Genomic DNA, 22,997 nt, shown 5'->3' with positions numbered 1-22,997 from the left:
AGCTCCCTGGCCAGGGATCCAACTCAGGCCTCAGCAGTGACAGGGCTGAGACTTACACCCTAGGCCACCAGGGAGAACCTAGGAGCTTCTCCTCATAGCCCCTTTCCTTCCTGCAGACGAAACCACTGAGGAACATTCTCTTCCACATTCTTCCAACATTTGGACTTACCTCTGTGGCAGAGCATTAGAATGCATGTCCCCCTAGCTTGGAGGAGACTCACTAGAGGTCAAGGGTGGCCTTGTTCATCTGCTACTCGAAGACTTTTTCTAACACTTGAATCTGACCAGTAACTGTCCCATCTGAAACTTCCCCAAGGAAGAAGTCTCCCCCACTCTGGACGAGCTCTTGCCAGCTCTGGGTAAGGAGGGTGTAGGAGGGGGAGAGTCATCTGCACTTTCCAAGATTTCTTCATGAGTGTGTCTTTGCTAATTTTTTAAGTAGAGAAAATATTCCTTCAGAGGTTCCTGGTACTTTCAAATTCCCCAGCAAAGCTCAAAGGGTCTCTGCCGTTCTGATTCCTCTTCCTCCTCCCCACCAGTCATGCCTGCGTCCTCCATGTCCCTCTCACATTGGCTCCTGCCAGGACAACCTTGGTCCACACTCTCCCACACAGCTTAATCCTGCTCACTCTTCAACGATCCGTTCAAATGTCAGCTTCTCCCTAGAAGCCTCCCTGACCCCCAGGGCTTTGCTCATCTCCACTGCCCTGACCCTGTCTACACCTTGAGTAAGGTGCTCAGCAGTGGGGAGTGTGCGTGTCCCCCTTGTAGACAGCCCCTCGTAGGGAGGACATTTCCACATCCCGGCTCACACATGTTCAAGCCACTGATGGAAAGAAGCGAGTCCCCCCGGCATGGTTGCTCACAAGCAAAATGAAGGATCTAGACAAGATCCCCTAAGTCCCTTGGGCCCTAAAATTCCAATTGTCATCTAACAGTGTACGTATTTTAGGCAAGTGATGACACCATCAGGGTCTGAAGCCAGGATGTCAGGTGTCTTCCTCCGCCCTCCCCCACCAGGGGAAGGAACGCGGGTCATCCCTTCCCTCCATAGCAAGTGGCCCATAGCAAGTGTGCAGAGGACTCCAAGGAAACTGTAGGCCTGAGACCAAAGAGGGGAGAAGCTGAGCTCCTCGGCAACATTGTGCTCACCTGAGCAACCATCACTTGCCGGCTCTTGTGGTGAATGGGAGGGGCCTCCTCACCTAGCGCTGCCCTGAGCCCTTCCGGGGGAGCTCACCTCTGAGGGGCACTAAAATACGATGTGCGTGCATCAGACTTGGGGGCCAGGTGAGCCAGGATTCCCAGACAGGCCTCACATGGTGAAGCTCCCTGGCCAGGCCAGTCCCGCTTCCACTAGTGAGCTGGGCCCTCAACGGGGCCGGAAATAGCCTGCAGGTTGGCTATTTCCTGTTGAGACTTTGTGGGGAGCGAGTTTCACTTTGCTGCTCAAACACTCTGAAGCCAAGGAAGGTGCAGCGCCATCCCTGTGATGGCAGGAAGGGACGGAGCAGGATCTCTATGACCCGAGCAGACGGGTAAAGGAGAGTCCTGGAGCCCTCGGTGGCTTTTCAGGCTTTTATTGGGATTTACCAGGTACACAGCAGGCAGGGGTGCTGGGGGGCCGGCCCCAGCAAGTCTTCACTCTTTCTGGGCTCTCTGGCCTTCTCTCTGCTCCTCTTCTATTTGTTCCTCTTCTGCTTGCGGCCCCATGCCTCCGCCCTTATAAGCCCAGTCTGAGCCCAGGTGAATCCACTCATGCATGCCCACACCCTCCTCCAGGTGCCCGCCATCAGGCATGCTTTCAGGACCGCGGGGATCCATCATCCAGCCTAATGGCGGGAGGGCAGAAAAGCCTGCTATGATTTTTTACCTTACCCTACAATCTCTTACCAGGAAAGATTTATCTTGACCAGATCTAAATCCCTTAATATTACCTTCCAATGAATGGTTCCGCTTGGGAGACTTTATAAACACTCCCGAGCTGCAGCCCGTGGAGCACAGGCTGTGTCACTTGTTGGCCAAGCGCATCCTGCACCCTGGAGGCTGCAGTAACCTCGGGCTCTGAGCAGGCTACAGGTCACCTGACTCCGCTCAGTGTGGTTAGAGGAAAGCTTGCTTCTGAGCCTGTTTTCTGTGAAATGGGGACAAAAACAGTATTTCTCTTCGTGGCATGGCAGGGGGTGCTCAGTGAGTGCCCCGTAACCAGCACGATCAGGAGCCTTTGGGATGAGGAAGGTCTCCTCGGAAGAGAGGGTGACTTTATGGACCCCACCCTCTAGCAGGCTACCCCGCCCCTCCACGCTCCTTGTGGCATGTTTGTCGCAAAGCCACATACATTAGGTCTAGCCTACAAGGCACGGCCGTTCCATCTGATCTCCAGCTGCAGCCCCTTCGAAACTTCCCCAACTGCAGCTTGTTTGCTCCTGTGCCACCTGAGCTATCGCTCAAATGCGTGCAGCTGTGACGAGGGTGGGTGACCAGACTTAACCCCAGGACAAGTGCCTGAGCCTAGCCCCGCCCTGCCCCATCTGCTGCTGATGAAGGGCAGAAGGCACCTCCTAACCCACTTTGCTCCATGAGGCTTCAGTCTGGGGACTGGAATCTAATTAGAATCTCTGCAGTCATCAGGAGCATCTTTATTTGTGGCTATAAAACGGGGACAGTGTATCACCTCCCAAGCCTGCAAGCGCACCTCCGACAAACACTCCCCAGTGGCAGTGGTCATGGCAACGGAGTCAGACAGCACCCAAATGACAAAAGTTACATTTAATTTACAGTGTAATAAAGGTTACAGGTAAAAAGCTACACATAAAGCTTGAAAAGGCCTATTACACAAATGTACAAATCTCTGTACAAATCTCATGTCGATGTTTCCTACCTTGGTCTCCTGTGCTGTTAGCCAGGTCTACCTGGAGTTCTAGATCACGAGAGCTCTGTCGAGGGGGAAGAGCCTCCACGCCAACAACTAAAGAGGTCCTCTTAGAGACGGCGGTCACTTGCAAAGTAAACTCGTTTCCCTTTTAAATGAAATTCTCTAACTGGCCATATCCTTTAAAAAATGCCTTCACAGCACACTTGAGAAGAAAAGTAACGTTTTGGAGTAGAGGATAAGTAGTCTGGAATCAGATGAGGAACTTAGGCAAGTAGAGGACTCAGATCTGACAAGAACAGGCAAGATTCAAACAATACTTAAGTTTAAAAGCATCAACCTGTGTCTATGGCACTGGTCACAGACAGAGGAAAATCAAAATGTTCCCAGTCCAACAGAAAGGACAGGAGAGTGTCTAACCACTGGACCTCCAAACCACTGACCCAGGAAAACATTTTTGAGTTTAAACCTTAGTTTAACTGAAGAATTCTAAGCCAACCTGAGATCTGTGGGAACCCTTTTGCTACCTGGAACTTGTAGGGACAGTAAATATAAATTAGGCAGGAGATGTGATGCCTCCAAAGCTCTGGTTTCAACCTTGAAAGCCTGGAATCTTTCCTTAGGGTGTGTGATTTTAAATAAAAGTTATCCTAGAAATAGAAAGAGGGAGAAGAGAAAGAAGAGGTAATGGAAAGCCCGGGGAAGAGCCAGGGCAGTCTCTTGAAAGGAAAACGTGAAACACTTCTCCACGCTGAAAGTGTCCTGAAGACAGGTCTTCACAGGATATTTCAACCCACCCCCCGTTTTAATAGTACATGGTTAGGACCCCAGGAGACGTCTGAAAGACGATACTGCACACATGGAAAGTTTTTCTCCCTAGTTCATTAACTCCCCCATTACCCTTCACCCCAATCCCACCCCATCCCACCCTTCTCCATGACCAAAAATATCAAATCAGTAAGGATGGCGTGGGCTTCTTGCCCGGCCAAGCTTCTTTTGCATATTTCTTCTTTTTGGGTTCGTTGACAGCTTCGGGGTTGTAGACTGCGGGGTTTGGTGCAGGGTTCATGTTCACTGCTGATGGCACGACGGGAGTCAAGTCCACGTCCGGGGCAAGGTTGGGGTATGGCATGGGTAAGCCACCAATCAGTGCTGTCCCGTGGATGCCATGAGGCTGGGAGCCGGCTTCACTGTGCGTGGGGGGCAGGCCCCCGTAGAGTCCTCCACTGAATGCAAAGTTCTGCATGCGCCGGGCCCCCGTTTCCTCCAGGCCCAGGGAGCCAGGGCCCTCCACCCGCTTCTTCTGTGGATCACACGAACAGAGAGAAGAGGTGAGCACAAGAGAAGTGTTAGTCTTTCTTAGTCCAGTCCTAGACAGATTGGGGAAGGACCCTAAACTTCTAGCTTGTTTTGTTTCCTGGACAACCCACAGCTCTGCTGACGTCGCGGGGCTGACGAGACCGCAGAGTGGTCCTCTGACACGCTGGCTCCCCACACACGGCGCCAGACAAGCTGTCCCTCCCTCATCACACCAAGAAAAGTGAGACAGCAGGCGAGCTCTTCAGAAAGTGAAACTTCCTTGGTTTAAGTGACTATTATTTATCCTAAGGTCACACACCCTCTCTTTGAAGGTAAAATCCCTCTTAGGAAACGGAAGTGACAGGAAGTGGCAGATGGGCGAGGGCGTTTAAATCTTCCTCTGGGGGATAAACACCTTCATACCGGGTGTCCAATTTGTAAACAAATGTGTAGCAACTAACCAGTTGACTGGCCGCCTGCGGTTGTGAGTGGAAGGAACTGACTGCAAAGGGATAGGAAGGAATTTTCTGGGGGTGGGGTGGGGGAAATGGACATTTTCTATATCTTGATTACGGTAGTGCTTACCTGCATGGACACATCTGTCAAAATGTGTGCATTTTATGTGAATTATAGCAAAATGCAATTGATATGAAAGTATAAATATCTGCTGGTTTTATACTTTAATGACAATAGACTATTTCAAAAGGAGGAGGAAAAGAAAGAGCTGAAGGGGAAATATGACCTGACTACTATGGAACTGCACAGAAAAATGTCACCTTGCATTTTTTCACACTGGACTAGAGCTCACGGAAGACCCCCTCACCCGCCTGTGCCTCAGATTAAAAAAAGACTAACCAGGAATCTGACACACCATGGTCTATTCTAAAGAGGTTTTTAAAATAAAAATCTCTACAGCCTCTCTGTCTAGCATCTTCCAATCACTTTTTGAACTGTTCTTCTGACAGGGGTCTCACCACTTTGAGGGGCAGCTGTTCCCTGTGTCATCTACGTGTTGGACAATCAGAACGTCTGTGTAATTTCCACTCCCTAGCTCTGCCACAAACTTGATCTTTAATCTAATTCAGATCTGGGCTGGCTTTCCTATTTGCGCTATTTCCATTCATAACAAAAAGGTATAGCAAAAGTCAGAGGTTGCAGAAATGCAACAATGGCTTTTACTCTGAATTAAAAGGGAAAGGCTGAAGGTCAGTGGGCCTTGCTGCATCCTACTGGGAGGTAAATTTACAGACTCACATCACATCATAATTTACACGTATCAAAGTGGATGGTCACCTGCAGCCTTCTTATGGGACTCTAGGGAATTCTAGATGTAGACAGGTGAAAGTATTTTGAGAGACTCCAAAATGAAGAGTAAAGAGTGTGTTTTAAAATTAAGCACTTAACTACACATAAAAAAGGGTCTTAAACCCGGCTGTATGGTATTTCAGACATTGTTACAGTTTACTTCCTACCTTGACCGGGACCACTGCTGTCTGTACCATGTTCCGGAAGCGACCAACGGAGGGGTCCACATCCTCTGCAAAAAGAGATGAGGAAAGGGTTAGGCTGGGACTCTGCTAGAAGGCGTTGGGGTCCAGGGAACACTGCGAACAAAGCAATCACAGCAACTCCTAAGAAAACAGTGAAATACAGCTGACACTTCACGTGGCCAGGCACTGTGTCCAATCCTCACAGTAACTGTGCATGAGGAACTACCCTGTGCTCTGCTGGAGAGCGCAGGACGCAGGATTTGAGTCCAGTAGCCAGAAATAGGCTGTGGTGTGTGCCATATAACTTCTCTTTTGAGAGGGGAAAAAATAGAGCAGACATGATCAAATCCCACAAGGCCACACACCCACGTACCTTGCTAATGCCTACTTATTAGCAAATCACAGAATTAGAACTCAGTTTTGGCACTACCAACTTAACTTGGGCTTTTCACCTGCACAACTAAATATGATGAAGACTTTCCACTAAACAACCTGAAGTCCTCTGTCCCTTTGCACAGCGTACACACCTCATATTGTACCCCACAGACCTTCTAGCTTCACTGGCAATGCGGGGGGAGAACATTAAGACCAAGTAAGGGATGGGCCTCCCCTGGTGGCGCAGTGGTTGAGCACTGGGCTGCGAAGCTGCCCGCAGCCTCTGCAGCGCCGGTTCGATCCCCGGCCGCCGCAAGGGTCCCACATGGCGCACAGACCTCTCCTGCTGCACCCGCTGCTCGCCTCAGCAGTGTACTTCGTCAGTCTGCCTGTTCTTTTCCCGCTCTGGCGAATTCTCTCACCCTCCCGTGCTTCTGACTGTACCCAGTGCTTATATAAATAAATAAATAAATCTTAAAAAAAAAAAAAAGAAAAAGAAAAAGAAAAAAAGACCAAGTAAAGGACATGCATAGAGCCAATGAACCTCTCAGGTCTCATTCATTGGACATGGAAACAAAGAGAAAGACCCTGCTCACAGACTCACAGCTGTAAAGCCAGAGAGGCTACAACGCAGTGGAAGTGGTTCCACAGAGGTGGGGAAGAGCGCTTGCAAAGTAGAGATGACGGAACTGCATCACCCAAGATGCAGCAGGCCGAATGTGGGGCAAGAGGCAGGCCAAACTTATTACGAGAAAAATAACTCCAAGCCCCTTTTATCTTACGGTGGCAGGAAAGAACCCATTTCTCTACTAGATGCTGTACATCTTATTTTAAATTCATGGAAGGCACTTGCTATTTAAAGCAACACTGTCATTTGTTTTCCTGTGGAAAACAAATAAACCCCTAATTTGTCTTTTTTTCCACATTTTATTTAAATTTTATATTTTATATTCCCCATACAATTACAACCCCCTTATTTTGACCCAAGCCCTCCTTTCCCCACCCCCAACCCCCATAGAGTGTCTGTGAATAAACCCCTAATTTGTTTTAAGACTGGCTTTTCACAAATTAGGAAGCCTTTAAAGAATATACCCTACTATTACATTCATAACCAATCTTAGCTCAATGAATGAACAAATGACTTCTATAGGGAAGAGGAGGCAAAGATAATAAGGTTCATTAGGAGAGAGATCAAGTCTCTAAAAAAAGAAACCTCTTTTCTCTCATCCCCACAGGAGCTCTATTCTAATCATTTCTTCAGTGAGGCAAGTGAAACGAAATACAAGAGCGACTAGAGCCCAGTAGCTGGAATGCACCTTGCACAGGCAACAGGCTTGTGCTGGCTGAGGTGCTCAGGCCACTCTCCCTTCTCATTCTCTCTGGCCTTTCTACTCCTAGAGAAGACACGCCCATTCCAGGGTTATCTGCTGACAAGGCCCCTACGAACTGTTTCTAGGACAGGAAAGACTTAATGGGTAAAAAGCAGCAGATGATGGTGACAAGGGTTTATGTTCATCATGAGCTCACTGAGTGCTGAACACTGACCTGACATGTACATGTATATGTACATTATCTACTCTCCCCACCAATCCTGGGAGGTCAGTGGTCTGTTAAGTCGCTTGGCTGGTCACATAGCTACTAAGAGAGGTGGATTTCAAACCTAGGCTCTCTTATTTCAGAACTGGTATGTTGTGTTTTTTTAATATTTAAATTTTTTTTTTTTGCATATAAGAATTGGGTGTAGGCCAGAGGTGCGGGGTTGAGAGGATTCACCAGAGACAGAGTGGGAGCAGAACAGGCAGATTGACTGAAATACACTGCTAAGGGGATTTTGCTGTGCCATGTGGGTTAGTTAGCTTTTGATAGTACTGAGACTTTAACCCCTGTGCCACCCAGGAGGCCCCAGAACTGGTGTGTTTTTTTTTTTTAAAAAAGATTTATTTATGCATACAAGAGCTGGGGCACAGGCCAGAGATGTGGGGGGTGAGAGGACTCACCAGAGACAGAGTGGGGAACAGAACAGGCAGACTGACAGAAATACACTGCTGAGGGGAGCAGTGGGCAAGATAAGAGAGGTCTGCTTCGCCATGTGGGTTGCTCCCTGGTGGGCCGGCGGTCGAACTCGTACTGCAGAGGCTTCAGATTGCTTCATAATGTGATGCTTAACCCCTTGCACCACCAGGGAGGCCCCAAACTGGTGTTCTTAACTGCTATGCAATACTATATGAATATACTTCCTTAATAAAGCTCAGGGCAATAATTTCTAAGGAGAAAAACAGAACAGATCAGACCTTAAGTCGTAAAAGAGACTTAAAATACTGTGAAGTCCATGGTTCCCAAATTGCTATTCATCAGGACAAACAAGAGCTTGTTTAAATCTATAAATTTCTGGGTCTAACCCCTAAAACTTACATTCAATCAGTTCTGGGGTCCAGAAATAAGCATCCCGTATTTGGAAAGCCGCTTAGGCATTCATTGCCTAAAGAGTAATCCCGTACACTTTACACACCACCAGAAAGTGAACTTGCAGTCACTGGAACAAATGCTCCACTCTCACGGCAATCCTCTGAATTCTTCTTCTGAACATAAACCAGAATTCACTGTTGCTTTCTTTTTTTTTTTTTTTATAGAGGCATGTTTTTTTATTTATTTATTTGTTTGTTTTGTTTATACATGCACTGGGTACAGTCAGAAGCGTGGGAGGGTGAGGGAATTCACCAGAGCCAGAGTGGGGAGCAGAGCAGGCAGAAGAACCGAAGTACACTGCTGAGGGGAGCAGCGGGCGGCAGGAGAGGTCTGCGCGCCATGTGGGACCCTCCTCCGGTGGCCGGTAGCCGGGGAGCAGCCGGGGATCGAACCGGCGCTGCAGAGGCCGAGGGCAGCTTCGCAACCCAGCTCTCAACCGCTGCGCCACCGGGGAGGCCCTCACTGTTGCTTTCTAAGATGAGTCAAATACTTGCTGCTGACTGGCTCTGGTTTTGTCCTCTCCTTCCTCCTTAAGCCATGCAAACATCTGGCCAGTGGCAGACCAACTGCTCTCCAGATTCCCCAATATTACCAGCATTCAGGGGACCATTTTCCATAGTTGTGAGTCTCCTCATCTTCAGGACTACATTACACATTGATGGTTAAGACCACACTTGCATTTGGTAACACTCTTGGGTGAATTCTGCTCAGAACACAGGCCAGTGGGAGTTCTCTAGTAATGCAATCTTAAAATGCACTTGGCTAGTTTCCAAACCACCCCCCCCCCATGACTCAGGCTGCATTTTCAATTAAGTAAAATCCCTAGATTTTTTTGTTTTTTTCCATGAGCGGTTGCTGGAATATATCTCCATTTGAGTAATCGGTATTTGGAATCTAAATGCAGGATGTCAACGTTATTTTCATTCCATTTCGATCAGAGATACAAAAAAGCAACCTGTTAGTCTGACATCTTTGTTTCTAAACAAGGTTTTCTGAATCCCAATTCTGTCTTCATTGTATAAACTGTATCTCCTAGCTCCACGTCATCCACCTACCTGAAAACCTGGGCAACAACATGAGCCCAATAAATGAATGCTGAATGATGGAGCAAATTGGTAAACTTAGTGGTCTTCCTATAAACTGATGCTTGTATCTTCTGACATCTTCAGACAGAAACTGTAACTTACTTCCTTACAGAAAGGAAAGTCTTAATATGCTAATTAATAGTAGCAGTGAGGGCCTCCCTGGTGGCACAAGGAGTTAAGATGTAACCTATGAAGCTATCTGCAGGCACTGCAGCACGAGTTCAATCCCCAGACAAGGAGCTACCCACATGGCACAACAGACCTCTCCTGTCTCGCCCGCTGCTCCCCTCAGCAGTGTATTTCAGTCTGCCTGTTCTGTTTCCCACTCTGTCTCTGGTGAATCCTCTGGTGAATCCTCTCATCCCCCACACCTCTGGCCTGTACCCCAGTTCTTGTAGGCATAAATAATCTTTTTTAAAAAAACAGTAGCAGTGGGAGGACCCCAATCTTAAGAGTTATCAGTCATACTCAGAACACCATCAAGACAATAATTGTCTACTTTCAGGTAAAGACAGCCAACACCTGTACTCCACTTAAAACCCCATTATGCCACATGCCAGATCAGCAGGGAGGAACTGCAGCCATGTCCTGTAGACTGATTATATGGGTCCTTCCTTCCCCACTTTTATCCTTCAACTACATACTGCCTGAGTGGCCAGGGGCCCCCACCAATGAACTGTACAAAAATATCTCCCCTTGGGCCTCCCCTGGTGGCGCAGCGGTTGAGCGCTGGGCTGCGAGGCTGTCCGCAGCCTCTGCAGCACCAGTTCGATCCCTGGTCACCGGCAAGGGTCCCACATGGCGCGCAGACCTCTCCTGCCGTTCCCGCTGCTCCCCTCAGCAGTGTATTTCGTCAGTCTGCCTGTTCTGCTCCCTGCTCTGGCTCTGGTGAATTCTCTCACCCTCCCGTGCTTCTGACTGTACCCTGTGCTTGTATGAATAAATAGATAAATCTTTAAAAGAAAAAAAAAAAAATCTCCCCTTAATATGGCACCTGTTGTCCTAAACCTTATTGAGAAACATCACAACTGACCCAAAGTTGGTACACACTATGCTCTCAGACCACAGCTTCTCCATCAAAGAAACCAGGAAGATACTTCACCTGGGTTGATGATCTCATCATCCTCACTGAAAGTCACCCGTGAGTTCTTCCTCTTTCTCTTTGGTCTCTGAATGTCCAGATTCCCCTCCTCTATGGTGAGGGTGGAAATCCGCTTGTTGTGGGCAGTGTTGAACTCTGTCAGGTTCTACGCCAGGGCACACACAAGAAAGACAGGAGTCAGTACCAAGGGAATTATGAAATTACAACACTAAATAAAGGGCAGGAAGGCATTAGCTTACTTTGACCCACGGCAGACAAGATTTTCTTCGGCATTTGCAAAAGATTTGCTACTGTCCCTAGACTGCTAATGCTAATGAGTCTCATCTGACAGAATGTGAACGTCCACATTAACTAGTGGAGCAGTGACATTCAAAAGAAGGGCCTTGAGCTGAGAACTGGTCATCTATGCAAATATCTTTGAGTGAAGGTTTTTGTTTTTTAATTGAAGGAAGGTTATCATGTCTTCGCGCTGAGAATTAAAGAAATATGACTGGGAGAAACTCCAAAAATTGTCTCTAATGAAACAAAGATGAGAAAGGACAACTGCACAGCAAACTCATAAGGACATCACCAGTGCATTTAATATTTGGCATTACTATTTTGTTACTCCCAACCCCATCTCAATGATTAACTTGGCCTCAGCATTGCTACCCGCCTCCTCCCAGTCCTCTGGGTTTATTCCAGTCTGCACTGCAGCTTGAGGTATTTCAAAGGTATTGAGAATGAGAACTCAGGCAGGACCTAAATGTTAAACTAAACATAAGCATGAATGCATTCTGGAGAAGAAATGGGCAAGGATGCCAGAAAGGTCTGTGGCTGTGAGGCTACTCCTTGAGAACAAAACAACTTCTAAACTGTAAGATTTCTATTGTTTTTCTTTGTAAGGGATGGGAACTACCTTGGTGAACAGGAATAATAAATGTATGTGGGTGGTTATGGATATTCTTGCTTTGACTGGCTGAACAGACCAAGCACCACCAGAGCAGCAACAGACAGATGAAGGACTGTTATTACATCACAAAGTACTGGGTCAGTCTTTAGACTAGTTTCTAGAAAAGGAAAACACTTTAAAATGAAATCCTGGGCCTCCCTGGTGGCCTATGGGTTAAGTCTCAGTGCTATCACCACTGAGTTCGATCCCCATCCGGGGAACTAAGCCATACGTGGCACAGCAGACCTCTTCTGTTTAGCCCGCTGCTCCCCTCAGCAGCATATTTCAGTAGATCTGCTTGTTGTGCTCCCCACTCTGTCTCTGGTGAATCCTCTCACACCCCCCGGCACCTCTGACCTACATCCCAGTTATTCTTCGCAAAAATTAAGAAAAAACAATTATAAAAAATAATTAAAAAATGAAATCTTCTAAAACTCATAGCCGCAGGACAGTCAGGCCCATAAGAACAAAAGTAATCTAGCTCTTTCCAGAAGATTCCGGGGATGTTCAGACAACAGTAAAAAACTATGCAAATGAATGAAAGCTTCAGCCTCTCAAGTCAGGACTGTAAAGCTGAACTTTCTGGATGATGGAAATGTTCTCTGTGCTTTTGAAAATGGTAGTCACTAGTCACATGTAACTACTCAAATGTGGCTAGTGGCTACTAGATTGGACAGTGCAGTTATAGAAAAACGTAACTCTAAGCCTTGGCTTCTAACATCCAGTGACAGTGCACAAGACAACCATAAAGGTCTACTGACAGAGAGGCAGTCTCCTCATCAACTCCGGCCGCACATAACCAAACCTACACATTGCGGCTCTCTGAGGAGCATCACAAATGCCCATCCAACACTGCAGAAGAGGAAAACCTCTACTTACTGCTAAGTCATTGAGATTTTAAGCTACACAGAACCACTAGGGCACAAAAACCAGAGATCCAAAAGACAAAATGGTAACATGGATTTACATCAAGCTCGGTTTCCTCCTCTGGAAGCCCCAGTAAGCCCTTGAGTTCATCATCCTCTCCACCCATCTTCTCATCTCCTTTCACAGCCGATGGCAATGTTTGAGGCTTCTCACGTAGAGTGTACGCTCTTGTGGATGCGCCAAATGAGACCGTGGAGTCGATGGGAATTTGCTGAGGCTTGTGAGGCTCCAACCGAATGTGACCCAAGAAAGTGCCGTGTGCTGAGAATAACCAAATCAGAAATGTGAGGGAAAACAAACAAAACCAACCTGAGTCTCAGAAGGGAGAGCAGCTCCTCCCAGCACATCAGTTTTGCTTTTTAAAGTGAAAATGGCAATGGGTCCACTTTGCATCCCTTTTCATGGGTCACAATAAAAAGGAAAACTCCTTCACTGGGTCTTGAATCTCTTCAGTGGATTTCTTACACATCTTCAGACCTGTTGCACCCCAAGTAACAAATACCATTGCTTGTTCTCTGCTGCAGACAGGCTTGGCTCCATTCTGGGTTCAGCAGGAATGGCTCCAACCCAGAAACAGCCATGGCCCTCCAAGGCAGGAGACAGGCATCGCAGTGGTCTGACCGCTCCAGCCCCAAGTCTAAGGAACACAGGCCTGGTGGCAGTTATGCCGGGGCTTTCCCCAGGACAAGGAGAGAGGTTGGCTGAAACAGGTGCAATATCAATGCCAAGACAAGCCAAAATTCTACTGGAGATTCTGAATATTTTTCCATGTCTGCATTCTGTGCATTATGAAATGGAGAAAAAAATGAGATAAATTTGCAAGTAAGCACTTGTGAAACAGCTCTCCGAAACCAATATATAAATAGATCGGGGTGGTATGTGTATGTGTATGTATTATGTGTGTGCGTGTGCTGGGGGAGAAGGTGGGGCTAGAACACAACCAACCCAAGAAGCAGGATCCTTGGTCCCAAGCAGTCAAGTCTCAATTGCATTTTTGTGGATTATCTTTGACAAAGCTGAAAACTTAATAGTCAGCATGTGCTTATGGAATTAAAGTTGACTATTAGTAGTAGTCAAAGTAAAAGTAGCTGGGATAAAGGTCCCATTATAAAAAGTTAAATTTTGCTCAAAACAAATATATATATTTTTTAATGCTCTGTACCATTACCCTATTAAGTCACAGCTGCTTAAATTGGAACACAATTTATCATGGTTCTACAATATGTGAATACCCACAGTCCCTAGTTTTTGGGTGCATTTTTGGCTTTGTTTTCTCTGTAGACCTACTGCTGCCTCCAGGACAGTACACCCCAAAGCCCTCGTCTCTCCCTTGTCATCATTTATTTCAGTAGGAGTAATTATAGGGAGAGAGAAGGGCTGATTTAAAAACCATATGTAAACTTCCTTGATGAGCAATAAAACAAGTTTTCAAAACTGAGGAACCCAAAGAGCATTTTCACATTGCCCAAAAGGGAATGTGTGAAACCGGATGGGATGTGAGTTACTTACTACTGTTGAGATCTATTAGGAAAACTCTCTTCAGATGCTTGTGGTAGACCAAGGCAGCGTGGACCCGAGAGCAAGACTGGTGGTCAATGGTAAAGTCACACAAATCAGGGTTTCTCCCAAATAAGTAATACTTCTTCTCATCAATAATCAGTTTCTAAATAAATATTAAATTAAATATTACTTAAGTCAGGGTTCAGCAAAAATTCTTCCAGTCAAGTAACTAAAGGATCTTGAGTAGATAAAATTCTTTGCCAAGGTAAAAAAATATATATATATTTCCCATTATTCTTTAAGACAAAGAGCTGAGAGTGATTTACTATCATTTTTTTTTGGGGGGGGGATAAATAATACTTAATCTCCCCAAATATAGTGGTCAAATGTCTAGTGTTCGTATGAAAAGAAGTTTTCTTAATTCTATTAGATGAACATAGCCTGCAAGAGTTATCGTCTCTCCTTTGGAAATTTAAGATTTCACTAAATCTTAATTTTAGGTCAAGCAGGAAACAAGAAGCACAAAGCTTTTCTATAAAGTAACAAAATGCTTTTCAGAAAATAAACATTCAAATGAAGATCATCGATTAGTCAGGAAAAGAAGAGGGTGGAAACACCTAATCTATATTCTAATCATACAGCCACAGCCCCCAAATATTCAGGAACTGGAATTACATTAGACATTGTACAAACCTCTACATTTAACTTTATTGCCCCATTTCACTTTGGCCACAAGAAAAGTATTATTCAGGGTTACCTCTAAATGAGCATTTGCTATGTCCAAATATGGAACTACCACACAAGGGAAAGATTTTCCAGATGGGGGAAGGGCATGTGGGGATTATTAACATTTATTGAAGGACCTTAATGTAGGTATTTGAAGCATTACCTAATTCTCAAAACAACTCTGTTAAAGAAGTATCACCTCTATTGTTAAAGACAAGAAAATAGATTCTGAGAGAAGTCACTCATTCAAGGTGGCCCAGCTGGTGAAGTGGCAGATCTAGGATCTAACCTCAGGTGTGAATGACATGCAATGCTAATATGCTAAACAATGTACCACAGGTCTGAAATAATTCTAAGAGAAGAGCTCAAAAATGTCACCAGCCTCTGATGTGGCAACGGAAAAAATAAGACTACATAATGCCCCCCCCCCCGCAACCCCATATAACAGCAGGAAAGGGGATTTTACAGATCAGTGAACTGTTATTAAAACAATTACACAGGAGAAGGAGCTGATAAAGCATTGCTAATCGTTTATTTTGCCAAATAAAAACACTTAAAAAGCCACCATTTAGCATCATTACAATCGTTTTAACAGTAGGAAGAGCCAGGACCACTCTTTTCAGTTGAATTTTGCTTTATGAAAAACTACACTGCCCTTATTTTTCTCTTACTCCTACATCAGTAAAGCCTTTGTAGGAGATTGGTTTAGACAGGGACTATCACAGATGAAGGACTCTAGATGTATTTGTGTGCATATTTCCTCCAGTTTTGAAAGTCTATAGCCATTTTGAAGAATAACCCTCACTTGGGTTTGTTATGTTTTCCCTTTAAACACAAAGTCTCATTAAGCTGTAGTTCACATTCACATTCTACTCCTAATATTCCTGAGAGAAGGGGGCCTCCCTGGTGGCGCAAGGGATTAAGATGCAACCTATGAAACTGTCCGTGGCCACTGCAGCACAAGTTTGATCCCTGGCCAGGGAGCTACCCACATGGCTCAGCAGACCTCTCCTGATTCGCCTGCTGCTCCCCTCAGCAGTGTATTTCACTACATCTGTCTGTTCTCCCCACTCTGTCTCTGTTGAATCCTCTCACCCCCCACACCTCTGGCCTGTACCCCAGTTCTTGTATGCATAAATAAGTAAATCTTTAAAAAAAAATTCCTGAGAGAAGGCAGCACAAAGCTGTGTAGAGGACAGTTAAGTCAGCACTGTACCAGGCTAGGAATTGAGAGGTTTATATTTCCTTCCTGTTTATGTCGCTGAACTCACAGTGGGCTACTATTCTCCCTTATGCTTCAGTGTCTCCCCTACAAAGCCAGAAATGAACCTCATGCACTGCTAACAGTAACAACTGTTGTGCACTCATGCACCATGCATACTGTGCTATGCATTTATGCTTTGTCATTTCATCCTCACCAGCACTCTGGGAGATGGGGAGGTACTATTCCTATTTTTGTAGATGAGAAAACTGAGCAATTAAGAAATTAATTAACCTATTCAAAATCATATATCTAGGTATTTGTAAGCTGGATTAGAAATTCTGGTCTGACTTCAGAATCTAAGCTTTTTAAAGCACTGCACCATATATTTTCTTTTCTTTTTTTAAAGATTTATTTATTTATGCATACAAGAGCTGGGGTATAGGCCAGAGATGCGGGGTGTGTGTGTGCGTGTGTGTGTGTGAGAGAGAGAGAGGATTCACCAGAGATAGGGCGTGGAACAGAACAGGCAGATTGACTGAAATACATTGCTGAGGGAAGCAGTGGGAGAGACAGGAGAGGTGTGCTTCCCCATGTGGGTTGCTCCATGGCGGGCCAGGGATCGAACTCGTGCTGCAGAGGCTGCAGATTGCTTCATAGTGCAATGCTTAACCCCTTGTGCCACCAGGGAGGCCCCACACCATACGTTTTCTTCACTCTACCTACATCAAAAACTTCGCCTTATGGCAAGAAACATTTAAAAGAGTGAATACTATGGGTCACATTCTTAATTTTTCTTTAAATAATCATTTACCCAGTTCCTTTCAAGCTTAGTCTTAAGACTCCATTAGTTCAATTAGTTAAGGTAGGTGGCTTACCTCTGGGGTCACAGGCCAATACTGCTAAGGGGCACCAAGACTTTACAACTGCCTGACAGCTCAATCAGACAACTATCCCCACGTCTGTTTAGACCCAGGTTTTAAGACTTTGGTGAAAAATAAGACACTGGTTTAGAATTGAGATGCTCTGAAATATCAACATCTTTCTCTCTCTAGGTAATACTATGCAGGTTGAATCCGTCTGCCATTTCTCATTCATATTTATGTACACACAGATTATGTCTTCACAAACCAAAATCTGCTAGCCAAAGTGCTCAGAGATTGGTCTCAAGGAAGACAATACAGTTGATCCCTGAACAACATGGGGGCTAGAGGCCCCAACCCTGCAGTGCAGTAGAAAATCTGTGTCTAGCTTTTGATTCCGCCCAAACTTAACTACTAATGGCCTGCTGTTGACCAGAAGTCTTACTGATATGTCCAATGATACATATTTTGTTATATACTGTATTCTCACAATAAAGTAAGCTGGAGAAAAAAATATTACTTAGAAAAACCACAAGGGAAGTAACATTTAAGTACTTTACTATATTTATCAATACCATGATTACCATGTCTACTTAAAGAAAACCTGCACATAAGTGGACCTACACAGTTCAAATCCATGTTATCCAAGAGTCAGCTGCTTCAAAGACCACCAGGTCTTGGGTTCTAATATAACACTGAGCAAATTTCTATGATTCTAAGGTGCAAAGTCATAACAGAGATTTCGGTGTTGAGAGGGAAAATAAGAGAGAAGGCCTTCAAATTAAATATACACATTCACTCATTACTAAAGACATCTCAGCTGCAGAAAGGTTAAAATGCAGGGGAAAAATATTTAGAATTGTTGGACAATGTGCCTCTTCTGTGCAGGTGAATGAAATATGCATCAATCATTAACAATCATTAAGCCCACAATTTCTTGACAAGTTATGGTACTGCTATTCAATTGTGCCTCTGAGTTATAACTCAGTGTGTGTCTTTACACACTGGGCTTAAAAGACTCATGGCTTTTGTTTTAATATTGCACTTCTTAAACCCAGCTATCACAACACATCGCAAGCCTCTGGCACAAGGCTAGGATATAGATAGCTCGGTTAGTATCAAGTGCTGTCTAAATCCTTAAAAATAAGCATATTTCAATTCATTTCAAAAACAATACAGAGATCTCTAAGGATTATAACTTGACAACCATGAGGCAAATCAGCACACCTAAGAACAATTAAAGACAGAGAACATTATCAGTTAATGGAAACCAGTAATCAGAGGGATGTTGACAAGTTAAGTGTTTTGAAGATACAAATTATTTCACAAAAGGATATATTATCTTTAAGGTTAGTCTTCTTGTTGAAAAGGAAGATTTACTAAATTCTAATAACAAAATAGATTTCTGTATGTCGGGCCTCCCTGGTGGCGCAGGCAGCTGAGCACAGCACTATGAAGCTGTCCACAGCCTCTGCAGCGTGGGTTTGATCCTGGCCAGCCGGGAAGATACCCACATGTTGCGGCAGAGCTCTCCTGTCTTGCCCGTTTCTCCCTCAGCAGTGTATTTCAATCAGTCTGCCTGTTCTGTTCCCTGCTCTGTGTCTGGTGGGTCCTCTCACCCTCCCGCACATCTGGCCTGTACCCTGGTTCTTGTATGCATGAATAAATACATCTTTAAAAAAAAAAAAGATTTCTATAGGTCTTCAAAGCTTCATGCTATTGCTACTGTTCTTTGGAACAGTCTAAATTATCTCCTTGAATAATATCTATTGTAAGCTTTAAGATTCTTGTATAAGAATCCATGACAAAGAGCAAAATACCTAGGAATCTCTTTAACATCCTGAAAATGACCACATATTTACATAACATATGTTAGGAGATCGCACAGACAGTTTTCAACCATGGAATGAAATGTGTTTAATATAAATCAAAGAAAAACAACTGCACTCAGTAATGGGGCCTTGAATGTAAATTCTGAGTAAGCAAATATAAAGTTGGTCTTAGACATGGAAACCCACAACTCCATGGTCATCGTGGGTTCAATCTCCATTTCCTGATAAATGGTCCCATAAGGATGGAAAAAACCTCATACAACCTAGCTAATCAAAATTTATGTTCTCTTAACTTCCTATGTGATATTCACTCTGAAGAGATTATAAAAGCTGGAATGCTGCTAAATTTTTTCTTTATAATGCTTATTTCATGTAAAATTTTTTTTGTGACAGTGTCTTTCAGTTCAGGAACCATATTTGTTTTGTTCACTGTTGTACTATGCTAAATATAGGAAGCACTCAAATGTTTTAAATGAATGAATTTTGGCACTATTTCATTATCTTTTTGATCAAGTGTCTTAGTTTGCTATCCTCCTTTGAAGAGTTTGAGCCCGCATCTCATAAAAGAGACTCAAAAGTTAAACTCAATCTACATCATTGTCCTTCAGCCACTGCATATCTTGCACCTTCCATGCAAGTCCATGGTCTCAGGAGGGAAATTCACCAAGTTACAAGGCTTCCGGTTTTATGGGGGCCAATAGGCCCATGATATATAAAAACCCTTCTTTTGGAAGGTGAGAGAAGTCACAAAAAACTGAGTGTCTGTGGGAGATATGAGGTTTAAATGTGTTATGTCACTATGTGCTTTTAATAGAAAAAAAAAAAAAAAGGATGAACAAAAGTAGCATTGCTGGAAAACAAAGCACAGGAGAGGGGGTGGAAAAGTGAGTCACTGGCAAAACCTCTAGTGTGACGGAAAAAAAGGGGAAGACATACATTTCCATACCTCAATTAGTTTGTCTCCTTTGACTACATCCAGATGTAAACCAGGTGGGGGTTTACCTGCCCTGAAAAATAAGAATGAAAAAAACATTATCAGGACGAGTTCACTGTAAATGCCATTTACAATCACTGTCCCATTCAACACTGCAGCGATCCTACCAGTCTATAATTAGTTCAATTTCAAGCAGAAATGTCATCTACTTCACTGTTATTTCAGCTCCTTTCTACATTGACACTTCCCCAGTGATTCAATTGCTCTAAAACAGATTTTGGTGGATCTGTATTTTGAGCAGCACCGAAGAAACCTGCATTTTTAACACTGGATTATCTACCTTGGAGAGAAAGAGCATAAAGTACAAGTACTATAGCCGGGAGAGTTGGTCACTGGGAGACTGACTCTAAGATTTGCCACTATTACTAATACCATACAGGTAGAACAAATGGGTTGCTGTTTTGGGATTATGGAGATTATTCTCATTGCAGAATAAGCACAGGATATTGTCCTGAGCTCTGAGACCAAATCAAGAGGAGCATAATTAGGGAACTAGGGCAACAAAGAACCATGCCCATGAAACCAGGTGCCAAATAAATACAAGAGAAATGTGTTGCCCTTCAGCAAGTCTTTCTACAATGGCATATAAGGGACCTTTTCTCTATAACCCTATGGCCACACCATTCAAGGAGGATACGCATGTCAAAGTACCAAACAATGGCTGGTACACACCAGACTGAGGAAATGGCAGGTTTTGAAATCAGCACAGCATGGGACACACATTCACTCTTTCTGTATTTGGGCCTTTGATCTTGTCCAAGTCCCTACATTTGCACACAAAAAGCACCCGCTTCCATTTAATTGCATATGCAACATAGTCACCTCATCCTAGGTCCCAACTCCTAAAGGCAACTGTTGAAAGGACAAAACAACAGATTAAAACCCATTTTGTCTGGGAAACAGGGAAAAGAAAGTTACATCCAAGGCATACTTTCTGAACTCCTACTGTGTGTCTGACTCAGGCCTAGAAGCTGGGAACATGAGGATGCACCAGAAAGCCCTCACCCTTGAGGATCTCAATGTAATGGGAGACAGTAGTGACACACAATACACTGTGATGATGTGCAGCAGAAACGGTCTAACTCGGAGGGTCTCCATGCAAGGCAATGCATATTAATTCACCTTGTACCCTATTCAAAGACTAATTTCTTCCATTATTTTCAGGAACTTGCGAAGGATGAAAGGGGTTCACTCCAGCAATTACTGATGTCCACTTGTGCTCGACTTCGCGCTGGGGGCCGAGAACGCGGAGGTAGGTCAGAGCCGTCCCTCCCCTCAGGGAGCTCCCAGTCTGCGAGAGGCAGAGTAGTACCGCACCCGGGATGCGGGGCTCTGAGGCTGGGTTGGGGGCGGGAAGCTGGCTCGTGCGCGCTCGGGACAGAACAGGGGGGCAGGTACGGTGTTCCACAAGAGCACCAGGCATCCAGTCAGGAGTTGGGGTAAGTTCGGGACAAACGCCGAAGTGCCCGGGCGCCCGCCTGATCGCCCGAGAGGATACCAAAGCGAGGGCCTCCGAATCCCCAACACCGGGCTTTCTCAGTTCCTGGGCCCGAGCTCCAGGCTCCCGGCTCCTCCACACGCCGCCCGGCCCGACGGGCAGTTCTCCCTCAATCACTCCCAGGGTCTCGGAGCCGCTCGGCTCGCTGCGAAAAAAGTGAGTCGCCCTTTCAGCCCGGGCCAGCGCGGGCCAGGCCACTCCATCCCCGGTTGCCCCGCCACTCACCAGGTCGGGCAGTCGAACAGCGGGAGGCTGGAGCCGGAGTTTGCGGCTGCCGCCATCTTGCGTCTCCCCCTCCCATTTGGCGGGCCCGAAGCACGCCGGGAAACTGGAAGACCGGGGCGGGGGAGACGGCATCCCAGCAGCCTGTGCGTAAGCGCGCGCACTTACGCACTCACGTATGGGGCGCTTCTATGGTGGTGGAGGCTGGGGTGTCATTCATGGCTGTGTCGGCTTTTGAGAGTTGGATTTCTTGGAAGGGTGGGGCTTTCCTTGGCCGGGAGTCAGGTGAGAAAGAGGGGAATCGGTCTCCCCATCCGCCGTCTTGCAAACATGCCTTTGGGCTCTAAAATCTTGCGAGTCCAACCTTGCTTTGGGTTTGCATCGTCAGCCTGTGACCCCCTTCTAGAGGAAACTAGCAGGCCGAGCTCGGAGATTGGGGCGACCACTCCTCCAGTTTCTCCCCTTCTGCCCTTTCCTGGAGCTGCGCCCTACTCATTTCCTCTTCCTAATTCACATCTGGGACTTGCGAGCTTCCGTACTTGGGATGCAGCCTAAGGAGACCATCTAGTCTTTATGAAAACTTTGAACTAGCTGGCCCTTAGGGCAGGTTCAATGAGAAGACAGGCGTCCAAATCACTGCATGACTGAAATGGTTAATCAAGTTACAGCCCTTTTCTATTTTTAAATTCCGTTCATAATGTTAGGGGGAAAGGATGTCCTGAGATAATCTCATACAGGCTTTGTGGACCCACAGTCAGGCACCCCGTTTTGTATCGGGGTTGCTCTATAACAATAATGACTAGTTTGTGCAAGGAAACTTTAGAATTGGGCCTTGCCCTAGGCTACCAGTTTGCTGAAAACACCGTTAATATAAGGGCCTCTGGTTGCAATGGCTTTGTATATTGAGTGTCACTTATTCGGTCAAAAGGTATTTAATATGGGTGGTCTCATGTAGTCCGCACAACACTTGAAATAGCTGTTATGGTCCTTGAGGGGAGGTGCAAGGAAGCCCAATCCTTCCTTGAGGGAATCAAGGTGCCCACCCTCACCCTAGAACAAGTGCTGAGTGGGATTCAAACCTAAATGTACGATTCCCAGGGCCATTCACTGTCTACCACGGTCACACTTAGATGTTGGTACAATTGTGATTATTATTAGCATGCAGCTGATGCCCAACACTTCCTCGCTTGCACAGAGAACTTGGGAGGATTATCTGACCCACAGGTTTCTTAAAAAAAAAAAAAAAAAAAAAAAAAAGGTGAAAAATCACTGTTTACTGAGTAAGGAGAACTGCACAGGGAGCTATGGAATCTCTTCCTATAATGGAGTCATTTCTTGATTCCCTTGCTCCTGGTCCTCTAGATCTTAAATATCAGCCTACTGAAAAGATTATTGCCCTGGTGACATCTCTAGGCCTCAAGATTTAACTGCAGCATACTATTAATTTGGATTTTAAGTTATCAGTTCTTGGGCAGGTAACTGATTGGGTAGGTTCATGATTCTGACCTTCAAAAGCACAGTAAACTCATCCAAGAGTGTTAACTCATCAGATCACTTACCACATGACCTATTAATATCTTCCTTTTCAACCTTGTGATTCCAAAGAAAACACTA

At 45.3% G+C, this 22,997-nt stretch overlaps 1 protein-coding gene and 1 non-coding gene across 2 annotated transcripts; both read right to left on the bottom strand.

Moving 5' to 3' along the window:
- Positions 1-2,750: 2,750 nt before the first annotated feature.
- PPP1R8 (protein phosphatase 1 regulatory subunit 8) lies at positions 2,751-21,491 on the bottom strand. The gene is made up of 7 exons (XM_037501052.2): positions 21,387-21,491; positions 19,616-19,676; positions 14,057-14,210; positions 12,588-12,808; positions 10,690-10,834; positions 5,644-5,708; positions 2,751-4,175 (listed from the first exon to the last, which is right to left on the bottom strand). Exons 1-7 carry the CDS (start codon positions 21,440-21,442, stop codon positions 3,822-3,824), a joined length of 1,056 nt encoding a protein of 351 aa, XP_037356949.1. The 5' UTR covers positions 21,443-21,491; the 3' UTR covers positions 2,751-3,821.
- On the bottom strand, positions 17,800-17,965 carry LOC119237365 (small Cajal body-specific RNA 1). Its single transcript, XR_005123301.1, has one exon. It is a non-coding gene; the product is annotated as a small Cajal body-specific RNA 1 (non-coding RNA).
- Positions 21,492-22,997: the final 1,506 nt, after the last annotated feature.

Source organism: Talpa occidentalis, unplaced genomic scaffold, assembly GCF_014898055.3.
Source record: "Talpa occidentalis isolate TD23 unplaced genomic scaffold, MPIMG_talOcc4v2.1 talOcc4.9, whole genome shotgun sequence".
Classification (NCBI taxonomy): Eukaryota; Metazoa; Chordata; class Mammalia; order Eulipotyphla; family Talpidae; genus Talpa; species Talpa occidentalis.
The sequence above is the reverse complement of the archived record's forward strand: the minus strand, read 5'-3'. Positions and strand labels throughout refer to the sequence as shown.